This window comes from Neoarius graeffei, chromosome 15 (assembly GCF_027579695.1).
Source record: "Neoarius graeffei isolate fNeoGra1 chromosome 15, fNeoGra1.pri, whole genome shotgun sequence".
NCBI classification, from domain to species: Eukaryota; Metazoa; Chordata; class Actinopteri; order Siluriformes; family Ariidae; genus Neoarius; species Neoarius graeffei.
In genome coordinates this window covers 8,802,315-8,830,079 of record NC_083583.1, presented here as the reverse complement: position 1 = coordinate 8,830,079, position 27,765 = coordinate 8,802,315, and the positions used below count along the sequence as shown (strand labels likewise).

Sequence of the window (27,765 nt, the reverse complement as noted above, 5' to 3'; positions counted from 1 at the left end):
TCTGGTAGTGACGAACACTTGACGAATCAGACTTATTATTAGTAGGGGACACGAAATCTGCCTGCTTCGTTTGCACAAACCTCACCCACTGTCGCTTTAGGCTCGTGTCATTTCTTGGAAATTTGTGAACTGACTGTCCTGTGGTATATGGATTTGACTATCCAAACACAACGCAGCGCTTTCCCATCGTTATTTCCATAAGATTCCAGTAACAATATCCAATTTCAGTGAGTAAACAAGCACAGAGTCAGATGAACCGAAATGACCCAAATAACCAGGGTTCCACACGTGACGTCAGGCGAGATTAGCCCTGAGGCAAGGCTGCCTTTTTTCTGGGATCCGGAAAACGCGATTTATCAATAGTTTTGTGCTTGATAATAAAATAACAAATAATTTATATTATTTTTCCCCCTGCTTTATTAATTCATTTTGGTCGTTACTAATGATGTGATGATTTTAAAGCATTAAAATAAGGAATTACATACACTTTAAGATGGTAATTGCAGAGCAACTTCTTCATTTCAGCAAATTTGCTGTGCGCTAGCCTAGTCCTTCTTTCAGTCTCCTTATCTGATGTTGTAGGTTCAGAATAAGTTACAACAGCACCTACGTAGATGAAATCCTTCACACTTTCAATTTCTTTGTCGTTAACTGTGATTAGCTGGATATTCGTCTCCCTTGAAGTTTAGAATCATCGTTTTGGTTTTATCGATGCTGATCACGAGTCCAAATCTTTGGAGTAGGTCAGATGGCACATTTGCAGCTGTTAGTAGAAGTTCTTTGTTTTCCATAATCAAAGCCAGATCATCCACAGGTCCATCCCTACGCCTCTGTATGGACCACAGTTCTTTATACATGACCATTTATAAGTATTTTTTTCATTTTTGTTGTTGTTTCTTCCCGCTTAGAATCATCTTATTGTCAAAGTTCCTCCATATCAGAATCTTGCCATTACCTCTCCTGTGTCTGTTGGGATCTATGTGATGACTAATGCTGGACGTTGTCACGATGTGCAACCATTTACATACACTCCAGAGCCAGGTTTGTACACTTATGAGGTATTTAACAGTTATTCCACAAAATCAAGTCGTACATGAGCTGATAGCCGACGAGGCGCAGAGCAGCGAGTTGTCTATAAGCCATGTACGACGAGATTGAGTGGAATAATTGTTTTATTCTATCCACATTCACTGGATTTTGAGAAACAGGGCATTTTTTATTTTTATCTTTTGCAAATTCGATAAATAACAAGAGTCCTCTGAGAGCACAATATCCCCCGCTGGCAACTCGGCCATAACTCTGGTAAAAGGCGACTGAATGGAGCGAAATCGCAATATGCGTATTACCGACATATAACAAAGAATCCTGTCAAGTTTCATGAAATTTCTCCAAAAATTGTGAGAGGAGTTGATTTCAGAAGGTGGGGACCCTTCCTGGGACGGATGGACAGACATCGCCACGACGTAATCCCCCTCTTCAGGCCTTTTGGCCAGCAGGGGATAAAAATTGTAAGGGACGTTGATTTCAGAAAGCAAGCACACCTTGATGAAATTACCAAAGTACAAGTTTGTTAATAATCAAGGGCATAACTCTGGGGAAAATTTGCCCAAATTAAACGAAATTTCAATCTGCGTATAACTGTCATACTGTACAGTAACAAAGCCTTTTGCCAAGTTTGGTGAAATTCCTCCACAAATTGTAAGAGGAGTTGATTTCAGAAGAACCTACACTCATGAAATTGTCAAAGTACAAGTTATTTAATCAAGAGTCAAAACTTTGGGAAAATTTTCACAAACGAAATTAAATCGCAATATGCGCATTACCATCATATAACCAGGCCTTTTGCCAAGTTTCGAGAAATTTGTCCAAAAAATTGAGAGGAGTTGATGTCAGAAGGCGAGCACACCTTCATGAAATTGTCAAAGTATAATTTTGTTACTCCAGGGCTGTAACTCTGGTAAAATGTGACCCAATTTAATGAAATCGCAATATGCGTATTACCGACATATAACAAAGAATCCTGCGAAGTTTCGTGAAATTCCTCCAAAAATTGTAACCGGAGTTGATTTCAGAAGGTGAGCACCTTTCCCAGGACGAACGGACTGACGAAAATATATGCGTAGTAAAATATTCAAATTTTGCAAGATTTATGTCAACAGTCGATTAATGAAGACACATTGAAAAAAATTAAGCTTCAAACTTCCTAAAAGAAATGAAAGTGTTAAGTTTAACCAGTCTAAAAGAACCTCAACAAATTTTAATGCTTAAACATCAATGTAAACAAACCAACAAAATGACAGTACCAATTCGTGAAAAACGCTGTAATAATAATTCTTGAAAAATAAAAAAGATACGTTCTTACCATCAAATCCTTTCATTCCATATTTTGTTGCTTTTTCTTTTATTTTTTTGGGGTTTTGTTTTTGAGTAGAGTTTTTATTTGGTCCTTGGTTGGTTCAGCAATATGCTCTGCCATTTTGTTTTTCTCTACTTGCGGTATATGAGCTGATTAGCCTAGTAGCTACAATCAGAGCATGCAATTGCTCATATCCAGTGAACGTGGATAGAGTAATTTGCCTTAGACTTGACTGTACATATTCTACATTATTCTACATTAGAAGCCATTTCATTAATCATTCATTTGACACATTTATAGTTATGGAGGTACCTGTGAAGAAGGAGACCATACCTCCAGGCAAATCCTGTTCTTTGGAACAGATAAAAGGTAAACATGAATGGTTTGCAATTATTACTTATGCCAACTTTGTTGGAGGAGGAGGGTTTGTGTTCGCCTCCGTTTTTGTTTGTCTGGTCCCAATGTTACTCAAAAAGTATTGAAGGAATTCTAATGAAATTTTGGAGGAAAGGTGAGTCATGGGCCAAGAAACAATTGATTTAGATTTTAACGTGAATCCGAATGTATATGTAACCATAGTAACCATCTGGCTATTCTAATATGTGGCTTGGCAGAGGTATAAACTCTACCCTAGGAGTATTGCTTATTTGATAATACTATCTTACTGACTCAGTCCATTCTGTGACGTTTTAGTGGAGGAATTTCAGTTTTGCCACGTTTTTTTTTTTTCTGTCATTTTAAACAGTAATGGAAAGTGCCTTGCTTGTCCCCATCTTGCCACTCGTGAAAACAGAAGAGGTGACTCCAATGGAGGTCTCCAGTAACTCAGCATCCTTTAAGGTTATTTTCAGTAAACTATACATTTTAAATAAATGCATACAACTGATATGCTGTATACAGCGAATGAATAATTTTCTGTCTTACTTGGTTACTCCACAGACCTCGGAACTTTTGAACTCTGCCCAACAGACCCTCGAAATGGGCAACATTTCCACAAACAGCCCCGCATTTGCAAACTCTGTAGCCTGTCAACCAGAAGAACAAGAGCAGCCTCAGAGTTCTGTTTTCCCCAACAAGGAAACATTAAACAACATTCAGAAACAAGACACCACCCCAAACAATTCCTTCCACGTGTCTGGGAAATCTCTGCTCCAGCAAGGGGCCCAGCAGTTCCTCATAGACAGTGAGGGTCGAGCCCAGGAAAGGTCAGGAACCACAGCCGGTACGTTGGTGGGGCTTGCTCAGATGGACGACAGCTCGGAGCACCAACTCTCTCTCCTGCCTCCAGATGAGGTGGCGCAGCTGGAGCAGGCGGTGCGCCAGTTGCAAGCGAAGGGGTTCTGCAACATCCAGCTTCATTCAGAAGATTCACTCGTCAAGAAGCAGCAGCAGCACCAGCTTCAACAGGAGCAAATCCAGCAACAACAGTTACACCAGCAGCAGATGCAGCAACAGCAGCAGCAGCAACAAGTTCTGGAGAACCTGCAACATCATCTTTTCCATCCCCAGGTTTCAATGCAGTGTAATCAAGAGCAGCAAGGCTCTTCGCAGGCCATGGTGGAAAACAATAATACACTCTTCCAGCAAGCATCTCCACAGCAGCAACAGCAGCAGCAGCAAGCCGTCATGTATCACCAAGCAAAAGATCTCATCTCCATTCAGTCGGGATTTCTTCAGCAAGCAACCTCTCATTCTTCTTCTCCCTTGTTTCACACCTCAAACACCTTAGCTGAGGCCCAATCCCCTCAAGAGGCTCTTTTCCACACACAGAAGAGTTCACCCATTCAAGAACAAGTCCAAGCCTCCATTTTCCAGAACACCATGAACGTTCTTGACGGGTCCAACATGACCGCAGAACCTCAACACTCTGCAACTAGTATGTTTCTCTCCCAGAATGCCTTACCTGGTCAACTTGCAGGGAACAACAACCAGTCCCAGCAGCTAGCTTTCCTTAACTCTATGCAGACATCTGGCCTTGAACCACAATCTGTGTTCCAAGCCACAAGCCAGCTGTCCTCCATTCAACAGAGCACACCCATGGAACAGCAATCCCAACAACAGGCCTCGCAAACTTCATCTGGCTCTCTGTTTCAGAGCATCCAACAATCGCCAAATAACAAGCACCAGGCCGGGATGCTCTACAACACCCTGAGCCCAGGGATGTCTCCAGAACAGTCGCCGTCGAGCCTCATATTCACTAGTCAGCCTCCGATGCCTTCAATGAATACCACAAGCCTGATTTCTCCAGAACAGCAGAACCCATCACTGTCCTACCCCCAGAACAGCTTGATCGCCGTCAGGCAGGAAGTGCCATCCGAGCCCATGTCCTTCCAAGATCAGAGCACTGTTGTGGATAATCACTCTGCGAGTAAGCAACAGCTGTTCCAGGATCAACAGCCAATGCAGCTTGCACAGAGTTCAGGCACTGGCTCTCAGCCTTCTGTGAATCTCTTTATAGCCCAGTCTGATATGCCAAGAATGCCTCATGCGTCACAGCATGCCCCTCAGGAGGTGCTATTTGCTGCACAGAGCAATGTGGCTGGACTTCAGACCACCACCTCGTCACCGGTACAGCAACCTGGATCCCTGTTCCAGACCACAGTGAATGGAAGCCTCAGCCAGCCCAACCAGAACCAGCGACCGAACCTCTTCCTTTATGAAATACAGAATGGTACATGTTCATAAATTAACTGCTAGTAAGATCAGGGTGGACAGATCGCTAGCTAGATCACTGTATACAGGTTGTCAGGTTCTAAATAAGTTGATTATTTTGTTTACTTTACTCATCCAGTAATCTGAGAAAGAAACTCTACGTTCTGTCGACTTTCTCAAACTTTTTATTTGGTTCGCTCATCTGGTCAGAAGACCGATGAGCTCTTGCCATGGCGTAGCATCCATCCGTCGTCCATGATTCAATTAAATCGTATCTCCTCTGTCAGTTCTCCATGGATTTCCATTACGATTGTTTGTTTTGTTTGAAAGAACTCAACGCTCCACAGAGAACTTGGTTGTTTTGAAATTTTTTTGCTAACGAGCTAGTAATTAGGCCAAATTAATGAATTTTCCAGGCCTCTCACTAGAAGTTTATCTCCTCTCTCAGTTCTCATCCGATTTCCAGTTCTGATCTATGTTTTGGGTAGAACTTCCCTTGAGGAACAAAACTTGGTCGTTTGTTTGTTGATTTTTCTGTTGTAAACAATTTGTTTACAACTTTTTGTTTATTTTCAGTTAAATCGTGTCTCCTCCTTCAGTTCTCAATGGATTTCAGTTCTGATTGTTTGGTTTGAAAGAACTCAACCTTCTGCAGTTCCGGGTGCAGACGTCACTGTCATGCGAGCGAGATGCTACTTCTACGCGTTGAGTTCTTTCAAACAAAACAATCGTAATGGAAATCCATGGAGAACTGACAGAGGAGATGCGATTTAACTGAATTATGGACAACGGATGGATGCTACGCCATGGCAAGAGCTCATCGGTCTTCTGGCCAGATGAGCGAACCAAATAAAAATGCTACGATGCTAAAAATGCTGAAGATGCTACGTCACTGCAGCGAGATGCTATTTCTGTTTCCATTGCTCACAGGTGCTCTGAAATGTCTGCGTCTTCGTTAGAATAGACCCAAATTAATAGCAAATCAACTTTATTCAATAGGGTTCAACCCAAATAAATAACAATTTGGATGCACAACACTTGGTCATTGTATTGTCAATTTGTGGCTAACAAATTAGTAATTAGGTCAAATTAACACGTTTTCTTCTGATGAGAATCGTATCTCCTCTCTCATTTATCATGCGAATTCAGTTCCGATCGACGTTTTGGGTCGATCTTCCCTCAGGGAACAAAATTTAGTCCTTTGTTGATTTTCCTGTTCTAAACAGTTTGTCGTGGAGGTTGAGCCTCTCTCACATCGTCACATTTTAGTTCTGTTTGATGTTTTGGTCGTCATGCTTGTTTTGATGGCAGGCTAGATGAGCGACTACGTCCTTGACGTTCTAGTTTGTTTGTTTAAACATAACACCCACCAGCCCCTGTTAATCAGCTTGAACAGATGCTAGACAATATTTCCAGAATCAGGAATACTAAAGGAACATCCATCCATTTGTATTCCTGATTTTGGAAATACTGTCTGGCATCCATGAAGCACAAAAATAACTCTAATGTTAAAACAACACAACACAGACAGTCACCTTGGAAAACAAAGCCAGATTCAAATAACGTCTTCACATGAGCCACAACTCATCGCTAAAATGCTTCACGAAGGCTTTCAGCCTTTTTGTTGACCACCAGAGACATTATCAGGAGAGGATAAGGACTATAGATACATAATGTTGCTCTTTCAAGGGATTCAAATGGTCATTTATTTTCTTTAGTTTATATCAGTGCACATAATTAGCATGTCATTCTGTTGAATTAAATGATATGAGTTAGTTTAGGGGCGGCACGGTGGTGTAGTGGTTAGCGCTGTCGCCTCACAGCAAGAAGGTCCTGGGTTCGAGCCCCGGGGCCGGCGAGGGCCTTTCTGTGTGGAGTTTGCATGTTCTCCCCGTGTCCGCGTGGGTTTCCTCCGGGTGCTCCGGTTTCCCCCACAGTCCAAAGACATGCAGGTTAGGTTAACTGGTGACTCTAAATTGACCGTAGGTGTGAATGTGAGTGTGAATGGTTGTCTGTGTCTATGTGTCAGCCCTGTGATGACCTGGCGACTTGTCCAGGGTGTACCCTGCCTTTCGCCCGTAGTCAGCTGGGATAGGCTCCAGCTTGCCTGCAACCCTGTAGAAGGATAAAGCGGCTAGAGATAATGAGATGAGATGAGTTAGTTTAGTTCATTGGACTTCCAGGTAAGCATGGAACAGGGAGCTTTGAACTTGCACATGGAACAGGGAGCATGGAACAGGGAGCTTTGGCTTAGCTAATAAATCTATCATTTTTCCACATTTTGGAAAAAAGGATGCCTTGTGGCATACGCGTGTCTTATTAGGTCTTAAGATCCTGATTTGTTCTCTGTTGTAGAGTGTGGTCAGATGATGAACTCCCAAGGAAGCACAATCTCAAACCAGATCATTGCCATTAGCCAGAACCAGAGAGAGACCGAAGGGGCGATTTGTTCTTTACTCAACTCATCCATGAGCAAATCCGGAAATGTACAGAATCCTCTCACTACCTCCCAGAACATGGAGAAGATCGATGACCTCCTCGTGAGCCTCCAGGAGCAAAGCAACAGCCTCTCTCGCTCATACTAAGGTTTTATCGACCCTAGAGGTAAATGATTACAAAAAGCAAATTAAAAACTTTGATAATGTTTTCACCAGATTCAGATATATAGTCAAGGGCAAAAATTAGTGCCCTCGCCCAAAGGCATTGTAATCAGGGGGAAAAAGGAATACGTGCAACCCCGATTCCAAAAAAGTTGGGACACTGTGTAAACTGTAAATAAAAACAGAATGCGATAATTTGCAAATCATGGAAACCTTATATTTCATTGAAAATAGTACAAAGACAACATATCAAATGTTGAAACTGAGAAATAATAATAATTATTATTATTATTTATTTTTTAAATATATGCTCAGTTTGAATTTAATGTCCAACACGTTTTAAAAAAAAGTTGGGACACTGTTGCATCACCTCTACTTTTAAAAACACACCGTAAATGTTTGGGAACTGAGGAGACCAATTGCTGTAGTTTTGAAAAAGAAATGTTTCAATGTTTTAAATGGACACAGGTCTGGACTGCAGGCAGGCCAGTTTAGCACCTGGACTCTTTTACTACGGAACCGTGCAGAAAGCGGCTTGGCATCGTCTTGCTGAAAGAAGGAAGGCCTTTCCTGAAAAAGATTTTGTCTGGATGGCAGCATATTGCTCTGAAACGTGTTTATATCATTCAGCATTAATGATGCCTTCCCAGATGTACAAGTTACCCATGTCATGTGCACTAATGCCCCCTCATACCATCACAGATGCTGGCTTTCGAACTGTGCGCTGATAACAAGCCGGATGGTCCCTCTCCTCTTTAGCCTGGAGGACGTGGTGTCCATGGTTTCTAAAAATAATTTCTACTTTTGATTCGTCAGACCTCGGGACAATTTTCCACTTCGCCTCAGTCCATCGTAAAAGAGCTCGGGCCCAGAGAAGGTGGCGGTGTTTCTGGATATTGTTTATATCTGGTTTTAACTCGCATTTGTGGGTGCAGTAATGAACTGTTTTCACAGACGATGGTTTTCTGAAGTGTTCCTGAGCCCATACAGTGATTTTCCACTACAGACACGTGTCTGCTTTTAATGCAGTGTCTCCTGAGGGCCTGAAGATCACAGGCATCCAGTGTCTTCAGTCTTGTCTCTTGCATACAGAGATTTCTCCAGATTCTCTGAATCTTTTAATGATATTATGGACCATAGACGATGTGATCCCCAAATTCTTTGCAGTTTTACGTTGAGAAACGTTATTGTTAAACCGTTGCACTGTTTGCCCACGCAGTCTTTTACAGAGCAGTGAGCCCCTCCCCCATCTTTACTTCTGAGAGACTCCGCCTCTCTGGGATGCTCTTTATTGAGGTATTTCACCCACGTGACAAAGTCATGTGATGCTGCCATTTTGGACGGCACGGCTCGAATCTGTTTGAATGCGAGGAAGGCGACAAACGAAAAACATAAAAGAAAAAGGAGTGAGATGCAGAAAACACCTTCACTATCCAGCGACGTAGGGCATTTACAGGGCGAGCAGAGGGAGAGGTATTTGCAAAAATTGAGGTTAGCAGGCTTAGAGAACGACGTTTACCTGCTTCCACCAGGATTGCTCACTGACGTACGGAAGTACACGAAGCCCTCGTCTTTACCTGACTTCGGCCCACATGATCTGTATACCTATGTCGTTAAAAACCCATCACCATACACAGGTATTGATCTGAAAGCGTATAAGAGTTTGGATACCTCCAAATATTTTGTCAGGCTGGGTAACATGCCTACATCAGCGGGTCGTCCCTGGAGCCGGTGGTCGCCATCTTATTACAGCTAAGGTTTGTTCACATTTTCATTTACTTTCGGTCCTCAGGATAAACAAAATGTTATTAAATGTCATTGAAATAACTTCTTAGTCTGTTGAGACATGGCCCGTTATAAATTTGCTGTTACCAGGCAATGACCAAGAACTGTATTATTAGGGTCGGTGTAGTTGTAGTAGTGTATTAGCAACTAGCTGTTAGCACTAGCTAATGTCAACAACATCATAGCTGGTATGTTACTGTAGCAATGTTTACGTTCAGTCATTTGGATGACTGTTAAAACCTTTCAGTCTCAAGTTTTTCCTTTACTGGATTTACTAGTTCACTGAGCTAGCGTGCTCGGGCAAGCTGAGAGCTAGCGCGTGCTAGCCGGCGGCCGCCGGCTTGCCCGAGCGCGCTAGCTCAGTAAACTAGTAAATCCAGTAAAGGAAAAACTTGAGACTGAAAGGTTTTAACAGTCATCCAAATGACTGAACGTAAACATTGCTACAGTAACATACCAGCTACTGTTGTTGACATTAGCTAGCTTGACGTTCAAAATGGCGGACACCGGGGCGTCACGTGACCCTGTGACGTCAGGTGAAATACCTCAATACCCAGTCATGTTACTGATCTTTTGCCAGTTCAACAAATTAGTTTTTTTTTTTTCCCGCATTATACAACTTTTTCAGTCTTTTGTTGCCCCGTCCCAACTTTTCTGAAACATTTTGCTGACATCAAATTCAGAATGAGCATATATTTTTCAAAAAACAGTAAAAATTTCTCAGTTTCAACATTTGACTTTTCGTCTTTGTACCATTTTCAATGAAATATAGGGTTTCCATGATTTGCATATCTTCACATTCGGTTTGTATTTCTTTTACACAGCCTCCCAATTTTTTTGGAATTGGGGTTGTACCTGTATATTTTTTAAATTAGAAAATGAAACGTGTACAGGCATGTGAGAAAATTAGGACACCCCATTAAATAATCAGCTTTTTATTTAGAAATGGTACACATACCAATATCCAGGCATGTTTTTATGTATTTTTCAAAAAGAAAGTGATTTGATTGCAATTTAACAACAAAAATGAACATTGTTTGACAAATCCAAAAAAAGAAAAAAAATAAAGTATGTATTTCAATGGAGGAAAAAGTTAGGACACCCTACCCCCTAGTAGCTAGTGTTGCCCCCTTTGGCTGATATAACTTCAACGAGACGCATTTTGTAGCCTTTTACCAGTCTCTGACATCGATCAGGAGAAAGTTTGGCCCACTCCTCAATGCAGAATTCTTTTAGCTGTGAGATGTTTGAGGGGTGTCTTGCATGTACAGCCCGTTTCAAGTCACCCCACAGCATTTCGATGGGATTAAGATCAGGGCTTTGACTTGGCCATTCCAGGACTCTCCACTTCTTCTTTTTTAGCCAGTCCTTGGTGGATTTGCTGGTATGCTTTGGGTCATTGTCTTGTTGCAGTATCCAGTTACGCTTCAGCTTTAATTTTTTGACAGATGGTTTCACATTTTCTTCAAGCACCCTCTGATACACAGTAGAATTCATGGTGGATTCTATGATGGTGAGTTGGCCAGGTCCTGCTGCAGCAAAGCATCCCCAAACCATGACACTGCCCCCTCCATGCTTTACAGTTGGTATGAGGTTCTTTTCTTGGAAGGCTGTATTTGGTTTACGCCAAACATGTCTTCTGTTCTGGTGTCCAAATAATTCAATTTTAGACTCATCTGTCCAAAGAACCTTATTCCAGAAGTCGTGGTCTTTGTCTATGTTCTCTCTGGCAAACTTCAGTCTGGCCTTGATGTTTTTTTTTAGAGAGCAAAGGTTTCTTCCTTGCACACCTCCCATGCAAGTCACACTTGTGCAGTCTCTTTCTGATGGTAGAGTCGTGCACTTTCACATTGACAGTTGCCAGAACCTGCTGTAATTCCCTTGATGACACTTTAGGATTTTTCAGGACCTCTTTGACCATCTTGCGTTCTGCTCTTGGGGTAAACTTGCTCGGACGGCCAGATCTTGGCATGGTGGCAGTTGTTTTAAATGTCCTCCACTTGTAAATAATTTTGCGAATGGTGGAATGGCTAATGTTAAATGCTTTTGAAATCTTTTTGAATCCTTTACCAGAGTCGTAAGCGGCCACAATCTTCTTTCTGAGGGCATCAGGAAGCTCTTTAGACCTCACCATGGCGCTCACCTCAACATCCCAACTGTCAGGGCCACACCAAACTAAATTTGAGGTTTAAATAGGGCAAGGCTCCATTCAAATGCTGGGTAACGATGTACTAATCATGTGCACCTGACGTGATGCACCTGTTTGGGATTTTCAACATTTTAAGAGGGATAATATAGGGGGGTGTCCTAATTTATTCCTCACCAGAAATTGCATTATTTTTTAATTAAATTTTACAGAAAGTTTTAAAAAGGCTTTTCTTATTTTTTTATTGTTTAGTTATATTACTTGGATCCCTCATTTTAATTAAAATTTACATTAAATACCCATATGTCCAAATATATTTTAAAATACACAGGATTTCATGAGGTGTCCTAATTTTTTCACATGCCTGTATATCTTGCAACAAGAGAACAATCTAAAACGTATGGAAAAGTTTGTCCAGCATGAAACTTGCCACACTAAACATGTTGCTAATACATGTTCTCTTAATACACTTTTTTTTTTTTTTTCCTCCCCACACAGGTATTTGGAAAACAGCGGCGGGATCACGATGTCTGTTGTGTGAATGTACAGTTTTGTATTTGGCAAGTCGAAACGTGAATGTCACAGAGCTTGTGGTGTTCGTCTTCAGCTGTAAATGAAGCATATCTATCTTGTAATAGAAACACTTTTTGTGATATTTTTTAGCATATCTTATAATAAACACTTGTGGGGTTTTTCCTCTTTTTTTTTTTTAGCATATCTTATCATAGAAGCACTTTTTGTGATTTTTTTTTTTTTAAGTAGTTGCATCAGCAACTAAGTACACAAATATTTGTATGTGCACCTGTGACTGATGCAATATTTATATTTAAAAGAAGAAACCCTAACTTTTATATTAATCAAATAATAAGAAATTCTTAGAAAAAGAGAATTTTGTACTGTATGTTTTTGCCCCAGTGTCATGTTGGCATTTAATTTGCTATTAGTCTCAACTAAATTTATTATATGACTGGTAATTTGTCATTTTCTGGTTACGTTTAAATGTTCACGCTGTTCATACTCGCAACCGCACCTCAAAACAAAGCGTCCGTTTGTACGTCGCTTATGAAAAATAATATACTTGTTGCTACTTCATGAACTCGCTCATGCTATGTGGTGGAGTCGATTGCTTGTTCGCGTCTGGAACGCTCGTGATGAGCAGTGAAACTTTATCGCCCTCTTCACTACCAACAAGGTGTTATGGTGTCCTTTTTTTTTTTTTAAAAATATAAAATTCTTGCCACCATCAAGGACATGCTGTTTATTATTATGAATTTAACCTTGTCCGCCTTGTAAATATAACTTTTACATCAGCATATTATCTTTAACAGTAGCAGAGGATCAGTCAAGGCCTTGACTGCCTTTTACACTGAAAAATCTGGCCAGTTTTATGGCTCGGAAGGCTGATGATGGGATAAAAAGGCTGCTATGTCATAAATGAAAGTCGAATATCATGCAAGTTTCCTGCCAAGCTTATTGTAAATCTGCCAATTTTTTTTTCCTTTTACAGAAATATCATCTGGCTAGCTGGTCAGAACGTTTTTTTTGTTTGTTTGTTTTTTCTTATGAATATATTTGCATACATTACAAGGGCCCTGCTCTGTGTAATATTTAAAGCAATAGCTCATTTGAGCTTATACTGAGACTATTCAGACCTCTGTATCGGTAGAGGAGTGATCTTTTAGATCTTTAAAGAAGCCCTGTGTTAAGGGAAGAGCTGTGAACTTAACCTGGAGAAAGAGCTGTCTGTAATTGGCCTTCGTCTCTCTACAGGACAGATTTTGAATTTGTCGTTTATTTCCGTCATTAAATATTTATGTGGATATATAGTTTCCGTAGTTTCTCTTTTGCCAGATTTTGAAAATTTGTATCTTGTATAATTTATATCTCAAAAACAAAACATTTTCACATGGGAGGGGGAAAAATGGCTTCTGCTGAATTTGTTTTTAAAATCTTTAAAAAAAAAAAAAAAATCTCTACATGTGACCATCAAATGTAAGGAGTATGTAAATTGTTTTGTTTGGTCAGTTTCGAAGTTTTATTTCAGTCTAATGATGTACAGAGTTTGATGTTTTATTTTGGTTTTATAAGCTTTCTGAATTAACGGTTAACTTTTTTTTTTAATTTAACTGCTGTATTGAAATAGAAATGGATATCATGGGATTTTTTTCCCCTCTTTTTTTCCTTTTTTTTTTGTATAAACCAAGAAAATGTAACAAAATATAACATTTATGACCTCGTTTCACTTTGGACCAATCACATTTGACCCCTGTGATTTATATATATTATATTTAATGTATAGATAAATATGTACTGAAATATCTTTTTATCTTTTATTCAGAATATTTTCAGTCCACATTTCACTTCAAGAAGCTATGCAGTTAACCTCAGTACTCACAATGGTTTTAAATTATTTCTTCCGGGTCTGAGTGGAGGGGTGGCATACTTTCTCTCTCTCTCTCTCTCTCTCTCTCTCTCTCTCTCTCTTCCGTTACTTACAGCGATGCTGGCCAATCATGGGTGTCTGTGAACTCATGCATACGGAATTGGGTGGAGAGCGATTTCCTCCAAGTGTGTTACGCCATAAGCAGTGGCTCACAACAGAAGGACGCATGTAATGACCTTTGCCCTCTTTGATTGATTGGTTGGTAGCTGTTGTGTGATAGGGGAGACCCATCTGGTGGGTGGGAATTGAAAATTGAAGAAAAAAAATTCTTCCTCAAGTATTCACCTTTCTTTTTAACAGTTGGGAGCTGTAGCATTTTTGTAATTAGGTTTTTTTTTTTTTTTTGAGTTTGTTTTTCTTTACTTTCCGATACTACTTGGGATATTGGTTGTACGTTCCTGCTTAAGGGGAAGAAAAACTCAGTTCTCAAAAGCCCGTTGCACAGCGTCACTGTGACCTGTATGATATGAAATGGTTTGTAAGTAAGAAGTAAACTACATGCAGTGTGTACTGAGGGCCAACCCAGTGTGTGTTGGGAGTAAAAATATATATTTTATTTGCTTTCTTTTAAAAAAAAAATGCAGTCTACATAAATATTTCATTCATCATCATTTATTCATTTGTCTTCTTGTATTTTTTTCTGTAAGCTTGATGTTATCAATAAACATTATTGATAAAATTTGGTTTTCTTAAAGTATCTGTGGGCAGACAGACAACCGATTCCCAATTCCAAAGAAGAACCTTTTTCTAAAGATAAGGGCACGGTTCCGCAACACTGATAACTATATACCTATAACTCCAACACTGACTATCCCTCTGCCTGAATTTAGTTCCAGTCTGGAGGAGTCACACCACATCTATAATCCCAGTTGGTGCTGCCACTTGGCTAAATTAATGCATGCAATTTAGGAATAGTCATGGAAATTTTTTCTAAGTAGTAGCACGTTATTCCGGGTCATACTGTGGTTGATAAAATACGGATAGGTCACGGACTATGGAAATATAATAAAATAGGATACAAAATACAGAATGGTCATGGATTTTAATATGGATGATGCATCACAGATTAAATAAATAAATAAATAAATGTTTGAACTGTCGAAGTTCATAATTTAAATATCTTACCTGCATTTATATGGTTATTAATTTACTATTGATATTTCATGGAAAAAAATCACATCTGTGAATAAAATCGTGCTTTTGTATGATATTTTTTATTTTCCGTGACTTCATGATGCAACAAAGATGTTCAGGAAAAATAGCACGTGCTCCGACAACGTCACATGTAAACAATTAGCTGATTGGTCAGATGTTTTATCGGATCAGGTCCAGGCCTGGAAGAATAGCTCCAGAAGCAATCTCACCGATAGAGATAAACCCAGGCCTGGGCTATAGATATCGTTATTGGTCTGGTGTGAGCATCGACCACATAAACTGCAGGGGACTGATTTATTTATAGTTAGCATTATAGTTATCGATATTATCCAATGAATCCTTTAAGAAATATCAGTGATCCGGTGTGATGAAGCACACCACCATACAGCTACCACCACAAAGATGTTAAAGTGCATACCCTGGACCAAATTCTTTTTTTTTTTTATATGAAAGAATGTCCCTTTACACACTCATCCAGAAGGGTAATTTTGCACAAGGCCATCTGTCTACAGCAGAAAATAATAAAATAACAAAATGCGTCTGGAAAAATCCCAAGGGAGTCTGGAGCCAGATTTGTGACGTCACCTGCGGAAGCACCAGCAGGCTGCGAGAGCTTTGCACGGTTTCAGTGCACAGCCTGTGTAGACCAAGTTTGGCAGCGTGTGATTTTGCATTGGGGCACTTTCACACCAAAGGTTGCCTTAAAAGTCCCAAAAACAGTTGAAAATGAACTTCAATGTAATGCAAAAATCCATCCTGAATTCCATAGAATACATATTGGGTAACATGTACCTCAAGTATCAAGGCTACAAGTCATTTCAAATTCCAAAATTTATTAGTTTTAACATAGCAGGAAGGTAAAATTCACAAATTTGGATTTTTTTACATTATCATTCAGATTTAAGCCTAATTGGTGGATTGGGTCCCCGACATTCCACCTAATTATTGCAGAGATGTTAATGGAGCAAAGAGACACCAAAATATCCATCAATGGTGGACATATTTTGGAAAATCTAGTTTTTGGTGAATTTTTTCAGTCTATTTTAGGAGTCACTTCACATATCAATAGAGCTAGAAATGCGAAATAGGTCCAGGAAATCAGCTAAAATGCCTTTTTAGAAAGATACACCAATCTGGTAGGTGACTAGAAAATTTCAACTTCATACTGTATCTACTTTCCGGTCACCGCGGAAATCAAATCAGGTCACAAAATCCATATTTCTGTTCAGGAGAGGACAGAATGTTTAACATCACTTTTCAAATGAAAAATTACTCAGGAAAACTATGGCAACAATTTTGAATATGTTTTCTGATTGAAAAAAGAACCTTTTGCACAGTTTCTTGGACCATTATATTATTTCTTGGACCTTTACAATAATGGTTTATTTATCCTTATTATCCTAAAAGTACTTAACATATAAGTTAGCAATTTACATCCAAAACACCTGGAGCCACAAATTTCATATGTTAAACTATGCATTTGATGAGAGCAAACATTTAACATCTAGTCAGTGAGAGAGAATTAATAGTGTTGGGAGTCTTGGGCATTTGTTCAGGAGAGGACATTTTTCTTTAACGCTTAATTTTCTCAGAAAATTAACCAATATTGTAACCTGGGCACATTTACATCCAAATTATTTGACTTGTCTGACCGACAGGTCTTTGTTTGTACTAGTACTAGTCCCCAGATGGTAACTTTGAGGTGAAAGTTCTTTCTCAAATTGCCACCTAGTTCAATCTCAGAAGTTCCTCATCTGTCTATTCTCGCTTTCCTACACATCAGTAGAAAAAACCTGTCAAGAAGGCCTAATGCTACAAAAACTTAACTTTTTATCAAATAACAATGAACAACACATAACAGTGAAACACAACAACACCAAAACTATGTCTACTTATTTTCCAATGGCCATAATTGAACATGAAATTCCCATGAACACAGAATGTCTGATCTGAAAGTCCTGGTCGTCTGCAAAATCTATTCATTTCATACACGCTATGCCTCTTTAGGTTTGCTGCCTGAGTTGTTTGGTGCATGAAGTGCATTGTGTAACGCAGTACAAAATATGCCTATTATGATATTAAATATCCTGTTCTGGAGAGGACATCCCCTTTAACAACATTTTTATGTATGTATCTCAACCATGCATTTGAATGCGATATCATTGGTTTTATATTGTTGGGCCCTAATTAATCCAGTAAGAATATTTCTCCATAAAACTGAGGTAAGTTTTACAGATTATCCTAAGTTCTGGAGAGGACAGATTTTTAACGCAGATTCTACATCAGGATTTCGAATAGCTGAAAAACTCACTACCTGCTTAATAACAGTTCAAATTGAAAATGAGGTGAAAACAGTGATGAAAAACAATTTCTTAAATGTTATTCTAGACTGATAATGCACAACACATTATCAGTTACTCATGTTGTTCAGGAAAGGACAATCACTTTATTTGCTTTAACACGGAATGCCATGATTCAGTTAAATCACCATAGCGGCCAAACGAATTTACCGATTTTCATGAAATTTGGAATGGACATTTCTTGACTCACCCCCTATATAAGGAAGCAGCATGCTCAGCCATGCATGGGACAGAAATTATTTAATACTCAATGCAATATTTTAAAATTTAATTTGGGACTGCAGATTCTGTCAAAAACGGCGGCACGGTGGTGTAGTGGTTAGCGCTGTCGCCTCACAGCAAGAAGGTCCGGGTTCGAGCCCCGTGGCTGGCGAGGGCCTTTCTGTGCGGAGTTTGCATGTTCTCCCCGTGTCCGCGTGGGTTTCCTCCGGGTGCTCCGGTTTCCCCCACAGTCCAAAGACATGCAGGTTAGGTTAACTGGTGATTCTAAATTGACCGTAGGTGTGAATGTGAGTGTGAATGGTTGTCTGTGTCTATGTGTCAGCCCTGTGATGACCTGGCGACTTGTCCAGGGTGTACCCCGCCTTTCACCCGTAGTCAGCTGGGATAGGCTCCAGCTTGCCTGCGACCCTGTAGAACAGGATAAAGCGGCTAGAGATAATGAGATGGGATGAGATTCTGTCAAAAACGTTAAAAATGGCTAATATTTCCACAATAATGATAGGATGGAAGAACCACTGACTGTGTAGCTTCTTTCCGACCCTCAGACAAAAACAGTGAACAAAAGTGATGCATTATGTCACATTTAGTTTACTTTTATGACCCTAGAAGCTAAACTTGAAAAAGGCAACCTTTGGTGTGAAAGTGCCCATTGAAATATGGAATTGTCACCTGAGCGCAATGTTTCTTCTCCTTTGGATGAAGAATGTAATGTTGCTACACCCTCCGACGATACATCTGTTAACCATTTTAATAATTACGTGATAACGTTGAAGAAATTTGCAGAAAACCACCAGGTCGTTTTCTCATAAACAAACCAGCACTGACGTAGGATTCAGAAGGAGGCGTCCCGCACGCAACGTCACGAAAATCAATGTCTCATCTCATTATCTCTAGCCGCTTTATCCTTCTACAGGGTCGCAGGCAAGCTGGAGCCTATCCCAGCTGACTACGGGCGAAAGGCGGGGTACACCCTGGACAAGTCGCCAGGTCATCACAGGGCTGACACATAGACACAGATAACCATTCACACTCACATTCACACCTACGGTCAATTTAGAGTCACCAGTTAACCTAACCTGCATGTCTTTGGACTGTGGGGGAAACCGGAGCACCCGGAGGAAACCCACGTGGACACGGGGAGAACATGCAAACTCCGCACAGAAAGGCCCTCGCCGGCCCCGGGGCTCGAACCCAGGACCTTCTTGCTGTGAGGCGACAGCGCTAACCACTACACCACCATGCCGCCCGAAAATCAATGTTTCCCGGGAAATCCAAATGGCAAGTTTTTTCAGAGGAGGACCAATTCGCCTCAAATGGCTTGATTTCAACTGAATTTTTCTGGTAATGTGCAAGGTAAAAAAATTGTAAAGAATGCAGAATGTTACAGATATTTGACCAAAGTTTAACATAAAATAGGAGAATTACATTGATCTTGCTCCTGAATTTACCCGTGATATGCACTTTAATATTCCTTTAATATGGTTGGAGTGTTTTTATTTATCATTTTGACTTTTAAAATCAAACTTTATTATCCACTAAAATGAGTCTTACAAAAATACTTAAAAAGTAAATATAAATGTAGGTAATCGGTTTGTTGGAAAACTGTAATCTTTAAAAAAAAAAAAAAAAGATCCTTCATGACTAGTCCATACCATCCTAGTTTGCATTGCAAATCTCCACGTTCACCAAATCCACACTGATTCCAGGTTTAATAGATCTAGAGCCTCGGATACAGAAAACTGCTGATCGACTGAGGTAGAAGGACACTTTGGTTCTCAGCCAATGTACTCAAACACTCATTTTTTTAATTTAGATATTTCGTCTCACTTAGTTTTGAAGAAAGCTCTGTTAGAAAACACTCTGTTTCTCTCCCACTTCCTCCATATGGTGTAAAAACCAAAGGGCTGAATGAGCCATGTTCAGTTTCAATGATGCATTGGTTTTGACTTGATTAACAAATAATTTACGCTTTTTATCTTCCTTTTTTTAATAGTTACATTTAATGTTGCAGAATGTCCATGTCACAAGTCAGTTCCCAATTTGAAATTGATTTTTTTTTTTTTTTAAATGCAGCTTATTTTGTCTTGGCCTGCCACCCGGCTCACAATGCACCCAACCCCAGTGCCTGTCCTTGCGGGTGGTGAACCCATATGGCATCAGCTCCATGTAATTACTTCGGGCTGTGCCCGGCCAGGCCCCATGGGCCAAGGCCTGACCACTATACGCTCGCTGGCAGGCTCCCCTCCCAGGTCTGGCTCCAGGAGGAGGCCCCAGTTTTGCAGCTTCTAGTGGAGCCGATGCTCCTTCATGTCAAAAGGAGTCAGCTGAGGTGGTTCACGCAGCCTTCCTTTGGAGGTTTTCCAGGCATCTCCAACTGGGAGGAGACCTCGGGCTAGACCCAGAACACGCTGGAGAGATTATATATCTCATCTGGCCTGGGAGTGCCTTGGGATCCCCCAGGAGGAACTGGAAAGCATTGCTGGGGAGAGGGACGCCTGGAATACCCTGCTTCACCTGCTGCCACTGTGACCTGGCCTCAGATAAGCGGAAGAAAATGGCTGGCTGGATGGAGCTTATTTTGTCACGGAGAAATTGCAAAACACAAACTCTTCTGTCTTGAAGACTTTTCCAGGATGGAAAACTTGCCTACGGAATAGGGTTTTTTTTCTCTCTTATTTCTTGTACAGGTCATCTCATTCATCTCATTATCTCTAGCCGCTTTATCCTGTTCTACAGGGTCGCAGGTGAGCTGGAGCCTATCCCAGCTGACTACGGGCGAAAGGCGGGGTACACCCTGGACAAGTCGCCAGGTCATTACAGGGCTGACACATACCATTCACACAACCATTCACACTCACATTCACACCTACGGTCAATTTAGAGTCACCAGTTAACCTAACCTGCATGTCTTTGGACTGTGGGGGAAACCGGAGCACCCGGAGGAAACCCACACGGACACGGGGAGAACATGCAAACTCCGCACAGAAAGGCCCTCGCCGGCCACGGGGCTCGAACCCGGACCTTCTTGCTGTGAGGCGACAGCGCTAACCACTACACCACTGTGCCGCCCTCTTGTACAGGTAACCTGGAAAATATGTAAGACATCTCATCTCATCTCATTATCTCTAGCCGCTTTATCCTGTTCTACAGGGTTGCAGGCAAGCTGGAGCCTATCCCAGCTGACTACGGGCGAAAGGCGGGGTACACCCTGGACAAGTCGCCAGGTCATCACAGGGCTGACACATAGACACAGACAACCATTCACACTCACATTCACACCTACGCTCAATTTAGAGTCACCAGTTAACCTAACCTGCATGTCTTTGGACTGTGGGGGAAACCGGAGCACCCGGAGAAAACCCACGCGGACACGGGGAGAACATGCAAACTCCGCACAGAAAGGCCCTCGCCGGCCCCGGGGCTCGAACCCAGGACCTTCTTGCTGTGAGGCGACAGTGCTAACCACTACACCACCGTGCCGCCCTATGTAAGACATGATTTTTAAAAAATAACACCTTACATCATGGCCTCAGCATGGAGTGTATTAAGTAGCTGAGAAAGCCTATTTGGAAAACTGAATTCCAGTCTAGAATACTTTGTGTTTGTGTTGGGATGCATCTCGTGTTAGTCATTTTATCGACACACTATGGGCCACTGTAGGTTCTTGGGGTGGAGCTTGATGAAAATGGCTGGGAATTAGGGGGAGGGCTGATGGAGTTCAAAAAATAATTAAAATGTCAAACCCACTTACTTCACCATTAGAGACATAATCTTACCTAATGCACTTTTAACTAAGTGTCAACTACACTCACTGCCTACTTTAATAGGAACTTGTTCTTGATTCTCAGATTCCTGTTCTTGGCTGCAGGAGTGGAACCCAATGTGTTCTTCTGCTGTTGCATGCTGAGATGCTTTTCTGCTCACCACGGTTGTAAAAAGTGATTGAGTTACTATATCTTTCCTGGCAGCTCAAACCAATCTGGGGTAGATTTCCCAGAAGCATCGTAGCACAAAGATCATCGTTAAATGGTACAGTAGAGTGAGCAGCACAATGAACACTCACTCTCTTAGTTAAGATGCTCTTATTGTGAAGAAACTTTTGGGAAACCCAACCCTGGCCATTTTTCTCTGACCTCTCTTATCAACAAGGCGTTTGTTTCCACCCACAGAACTATCCCTCCCTCGTTCAATGGTTTTTGTTTTTTGCACCATTCTGTGTAGAGACTGTTGTGTGTGAAAACCCCAGGAGATCAGCAGTTTCTGAAATACTCAAACCAGTCCATCTGGCTCGAACCAACACCCATACCACAGTGAAAGAAAGTCACACTTTGAGATCGCAATTTTTCCCGTTCTGATGTTTAAAGTGAACATTAACTGAAGCTCTTAATTTGTATCTGGATGATTTTATACATCGTGCTGCTGTCAAGTGCATAAAACAGCAGGGGGATGGGTATTCCTAATAAAGTGGCCGGTGAGTGTGTGTATATAGACTATATGAATATAAATTTGATTATTCAATTTGTAATGGTATAAAATTAAATCAACACCTTCTGACCAATCAGAACTGAGAATTCAACAGCGCTGTAGTGTAAAAGTCTGAAGTTGATGTACAACAGCTAACAAAATACAAATTATTATAAAAGAATTGTTTGAGAATTAGTTAAGTGCTTGAGCAGTTAGGCTGATGATTGACTGACCGAACTTTTTTAAATGGAACGGTACAGTCTGGGCCAGGTCTTGGACATCCAAAGAGAAGAGGTGGGCGATTTACCAACCTCGAAATCACATTTGCTTTCCAAATAGCACTGAGATATCATTACGTTACATGGCGTTTAGCAGATGCTCTTATCCAGAGCGATGTACAATGAGTGCGAAAGTCAGATACACGAACTGCTGAACTTCTAGACAAGAAAGTTCTAGTGCCAACTGAACAAGTGATTGCAATACCTAGTGTAATATTCTGTTGAAGTATCAATACTCAAACAGCCAAGGAAACAAACCAGGTACAACTAAATAGAGAACTCAAAATGGCTAACCCCAGGCTAGACCGGACACAGCCTGGGTTGGTCAAGACCGAAACGCAGTTACACAGTGGGCAGGGAAGAAGGGGAGAGGTGCAGCCTGAAGAGGTGAGTCTTCAGTTTGCTCTTGAAGGTGGTCCAGGAGTCAGTAGTTCTGACCTCAATGGGAAGGTCAATCCACCAATGGGGAGCCAGGACAGACAGCAGTCTTGAGCGGGCTGGGCAGGAGCGGAGAGGAGGAGGAGGAGGAGGGGCCAGGTGATCAGTCGTAGCAGAGTGTAGGGGTGGATCAGACTCTGGAGGTATGGTGGCCCTAACCCCTTGAGAGCCTGGTAAGCTTGCACCAATGTCTTAAATTTGATGCAAGCTGCGATAGGTAGCCAGTGCAGGTTAGCAAGCAGAGGGGTGACATGAGAAGAACGAGGGAAGTTGTAGACCAGATGAGCTGCAAGGGGTCTGATGGCAGAAGCTGGAAGGCCAGCAAGGAGAGAGTTACAGTAGTCCAAATGGGAGAGGATCACTGCTCGGACCAGGAGCTGAGTAGAATAGGTGGTAAGAAAAGGGCGGCAAGGTTTTTTAAGTGTGACTTATACACTGACAACTTTGTGGATTAGTTTAGAGATTTGTCATCGATTTCTTTTTTTTCCCACGAAACTGGCTAGTTGTTGTATTGTCACTCCCAAATTGCCTGGAGTGAGAATACATGTTTGGAATATGAGGTGACATGTCTCATCTCATCTCATTATCTCTAGCTGCTTTATCCTGTTCTACAGGGTCGCAGGCAAGCTGGAGCCTATCCCAGCTGACTACGGGCGAAAGGCGGGGTACACCCTGGACAAGTCGCCAGGTCATCACAGGGCTGACACATAGACACAGACAACCATTCACACTCACATTCACACCTACGCTCAATTTAGAGTCACCAGTTAACCTAACCTGCATGTCTTTGGACTGTGGGGGAAACCGGAGCACCCGGAAGAAACCCACGTGGACACGGAGAGAACATGCAAACTCCGCACAGAAAGGCCCTCGCCGGCCACGGGGCTCGAACCCGGACCTTCTTGCTGTGAGGCGACAGCGCTAACCACTACACCACCATGCCGCCACGTTTAGAATAAAAAATAAAATCTTTTTATCTTTCTTTTAATGTTCCGAATCAAATCTTTCACTGGGCATGAGGCAGGTATACATACTGGATGGGATGCCAGTCAATCATCAGGCACCATACACACACACACCCCTATTCATACACTCATTAACACCTCGAGGCAATTTTGCATAGCCTGTCCACTTACTCCACTTACCTGGAGAACACAGAGGAAACCCACATGGATACCGGGAACCCAAGCACACACACTGCACAGATGTTTACCTGAGCTCAGGATCAAACCAGGGACCCTGGAGCTGTGTGGTGGCAATGAATTATAGTAGATCTTACATACAGTCTCCTCTGAAAGTACTGGAACAGCAAGGCTGCTGCTTTTGTTTTTTGCTATGCACGGAAGACATTTGTGCTTCAGATCAAATGATATGAAATCTGAATATGAGATAATAGAGCAGAATTTCAGCTTTCATTTCCTGATATTTACATTGAGATGTGTTAAACGACTTAGAACATGTTTTGTTTGAAGCCACCCATTTTTCAAGTGATCAAAAATACTGGAACATGTGACAGGTAGGTGTGTGTGTTTTGTTTTGCTTTGTTTTTTTTCTCCTGGTTGCTCTGTTAGATTGAGCGATTGTTTAAGTAATTAATAGCTCGGCATGTCTACATATGTTTTGAGCCTTGGGTTTTGTCTGTGAAGACTGCATTTGTTATTAAACAGGATAAACCACGACGCAAACCTGAAATCCATCTATGGAAGGAAAGCAAGCCATTTTGAAGCTGAGAAAATAGGGAAAATCATTGACCAAGCTTTGGGCATTGCCAATACAACTATTTGGAATGGCTTAAAGAAAAAAGAAACTACTGGAGTACTAACAACCAGACAGTGAACAAATTGGCCAAGCAAAACAGCAGCAGTTGATGACAAACATCGTGAGAGCTGTGATTAAAAAAAACCTCAAAAATATCAGTCAGTGGCATCACAGGGCAGAGGTGAAGGTATCAAAAAACAGAGATGAGCCACAAAATTCTGGAAGCAAGATTAACCTCTGCCAAAGTGATGGAAACTACCCAACTTTAGATGAGCAAAAGTATCGGAACAGAACAATGTTACTGTAACTATCACATCATTCAAATGATTTTTCACGCCGTTTTGATTGGCTGAGCGAACTGCGAATTACTGCCGACAAATAATGGTCTGCTAATGCACAGTTACTTCCAAGACACTGTTTTGGAAAATGACATACTGCTCCAGTCCAGAACATTGACACTCGTGCACATGAACTGACTGCAGCAGCTTCTTCTTCATCCCAGAGCCAGCAAAGGCCATGGGGCACCACTGATGACATTTTAACAGTCCATCATTGGTGGGTCTAGGGCATTTAAACTTGGCAGAACCCAGCCCTCTCCAAGCTTGATCAATGTACAATTTAGAGTAGCCAGTTTACCTAACTGCATGTCTTTGGACTGTCGGGGGGGAACCCACGCAGACACAGGGAGAACGTGCAAACTCTACACAGAAAGGGCCTTGCCAGCCACCGAGCTCAAACCCAGAACCTTCTTGCTGTGAGGTGACAGAGTTGGTGTGGGGTTTTTTTGGGGGGAGGGGGGTGGTTCTCCACTATAGTTGCAAATTGGGATATGGACCTTGAGCAAACTGATAAGTTCATAAGGCAGAATTCTGGTAGCCAATTTTGGAGTTTTATCAAAGTATCTTCTTATTGCTCGATATGGCAAAATTCAAGGTCAAAGGTCAAGGTCATTTCAAGGTCAAGGTTGCCCTTGTCTCTGTCAGTACACAAACAGGTCTCTGAAATGCCTAATAAATCCATAATCTCTGACCAAAATCAAAATGTAATTGACCCCAATTACAAATCTGGGCCTTATTATAAATAATTCTATTTGAAAATGTATCTCATCTCATCTCATCTCATTATCTCTAGCCGCTTTATCCTTCTACAGGGTCGCAGGCAAGCTGGAGCCTATCCCAGCTGACTACGGGCGAAAGGCGGGGTACACCCTGGACAAGTCGCCAGGTCATCACAGGGCTGACACATAGACACAGACAACCATTCACACTCACATTCACACCTACGGTCAATTTAGAGTCACCAGTTAACCTAACCTGCATGTCTTTGGACTGTGGGGGAAACCGGAGCACCCGGAGGAAACCCACGCGGACACGGGGAGAACATGCAAACTCCGCACAGAAAGGCCCTCGCCGGCCCCGGGGCTCGAACCCAGGACCTTCTTGCTGTGAGGCGACAGCGCTAACCACTACACCACCGTGCCGCCCATATAAGAACCTAAGGCAACATTTCATGACACCAATTATAAAGTAGCCTAATTAACATTTCCTCACTTTTCTAAATTTGCCCGTGCTTTTGACATTTTAGTCAATCCAAACAATGTCCAAATTCATGACTACACCAGGCGCTGGATAAATGTCCCAATCACTACACCAAATCTGGGTGATTTTTTACTAGTTGGGTCCATGTAGATGTAGGAATCATCATGTGCCTAGAGTTCTTGGAATTTCTGGTGACGGGGACACTCTCAGAAATTGACTAGGCCTAATCAATTTGACAAAAGGGATCGAGAGACATCAAACTGTCATCCTATCAAATTGGTCAATACACTAACACAATAGTCAGTACACAAACAGACCCCGGTGTTAGTGTATGGACTGTTAGTGTATGGACAAATAGTTCATCATCTGGTCACCAGGGTGCAGATGTGTATATGATGCCTGTGCATTGTAGTCTAGTTGAAAGGTCTTCTAACTCACATTCATGGCACAAACATGTTTTCATGACAAAGCTGGGCCTACATCATTCTAGAAGTGTTAGTGTATTGACTGCTATTATAAATTCTGTTAAAAATTGCCATACAAACCTGAACAATGCTGGAAAACTACCACAATATGAAATTCAGTGTTTCCGTCCCTTGAACTTGTGGGATTCCCACAATGCACTGCAGTCATCTCATTAGAATAGTTCTGTCCATTTTCCCCAGGTGTCTCTAGTTAGTACTGTTAGTGTACTGACTTAATTACTTGGGACACCAAAAATCAATTTCTTGGCGGGAAAATGTCTGACTAGTATTGGAAATATTTTCAAAATGTGCTTTTCTTCATGCTGCATGGACAATATTGATCATATTTAAATGGGTGACACAAAATAATAACACCAATAAATATTTTTCAGCAAGGGTTTATTTTCCTTCTGGGATGTATGAGACACGCATTTTGGACCCCCTTGGGTACTTCCAATGAAAAATTCTACCAACACTATTATATTTGAGTGGATAAAATTTAATATCAATTAATTTTTATAATCAGTAGGAAGGCATATGAACACAGACACCCTGATTTTATTTAAAGGCCTGGTCTCAGAATACTTGTTAAGTGAGGTGACACCAATTTGCAACTATAGTGGAGAACCACCCAGGGGTATCTATCTATCTATCTATCTATCTATCTATCTATCTACAGATTCATTTTTTGTTTTACCAAGAGGAAAAAAAAATCAAGTCTTTTTTTTTTTGTATATGCTATGTCTGAACAAAATATGACTTGTTTTTTCATTATTCCTTTTTGGATTTTTAAATGAAAATCCAACCATTCTTCTTTCTTATATTCATTTTCTCATTCCTGAAATGAAAACAGAATGACCAAAATGTCCACGGACTCTTGTGAAGCAGGTTTCAGGACTTTTCATTTGTCATCGCGCCTTCACTTTGCTTTCGACAGTATCCGTCACTAAGTGCTGCTAGCTTCATTTTTTTTTTAATATACCGGTGCCGGCAACTTCTTTGTGCGTGGATTGGTCAAATAGTCGCACGTGCGAATTTTCTGATTGGACGGCTAAAATTTTATCCAATCATATCACAGAGGGCGGGCTTATTGTAAGACAGTTCGG

The 27,765-nt window shown here is 41.3% G+C and overlaps 2 protein-coding genes across 3 annotated transcripts in view; both read left to right on the top strand.

Moving 5' to 3' along the window:
- Positions 1–14,661, top strand: part of nfat5b (nuclear factor of activated T cells 5b) — a 141,474-nt gene extending 126,813 nt beyond the window's left edge. For both annotated transcript variants that reach the window (XM_060940829.1, XM_060940830.1), the window contains 6 exons: positions 909–1,041; positions 2,657–2,725; positions 3,102–3,196; positions 3,296–5,027; positions 7,364–7,612; positions 12,038–14,661. In XM_060940829.1, coding sequence (XP_060796812.1) covers positions 909–1,041; positions 2,657–2,725; positions 3,102–3,196; positions 3,296–5,027; positions 7,364–7,593 — 2,259 coding nt within the window. In that variant the 3' untranslated portion in view covers positions 7,594–7,612; positions 12,038–14,661. The remainder of the gene's footprint in view (positions 1–908; positions 1,042–2,656; positions 2,726–3,101; positions 3,197–3,295; positions 5,028–7,363; positions 7,613–12,037) is intronic.
- The window catches only part of rpl13 (ribosomal protein L13), a 242,501-nt gene continuing 226,076 nt past the window's right edge, over positions 11,341–27,765 (top strand). Inside the window, exon 1 of the mRNA XM_060940833.1 lies at positions 11,341–11,350. The gene's annotated coding sequence lies outside the window, so the exon portion shown is untranslated. The remainder of the gene's footprint in view (positions 11,351–27,765) is intronic.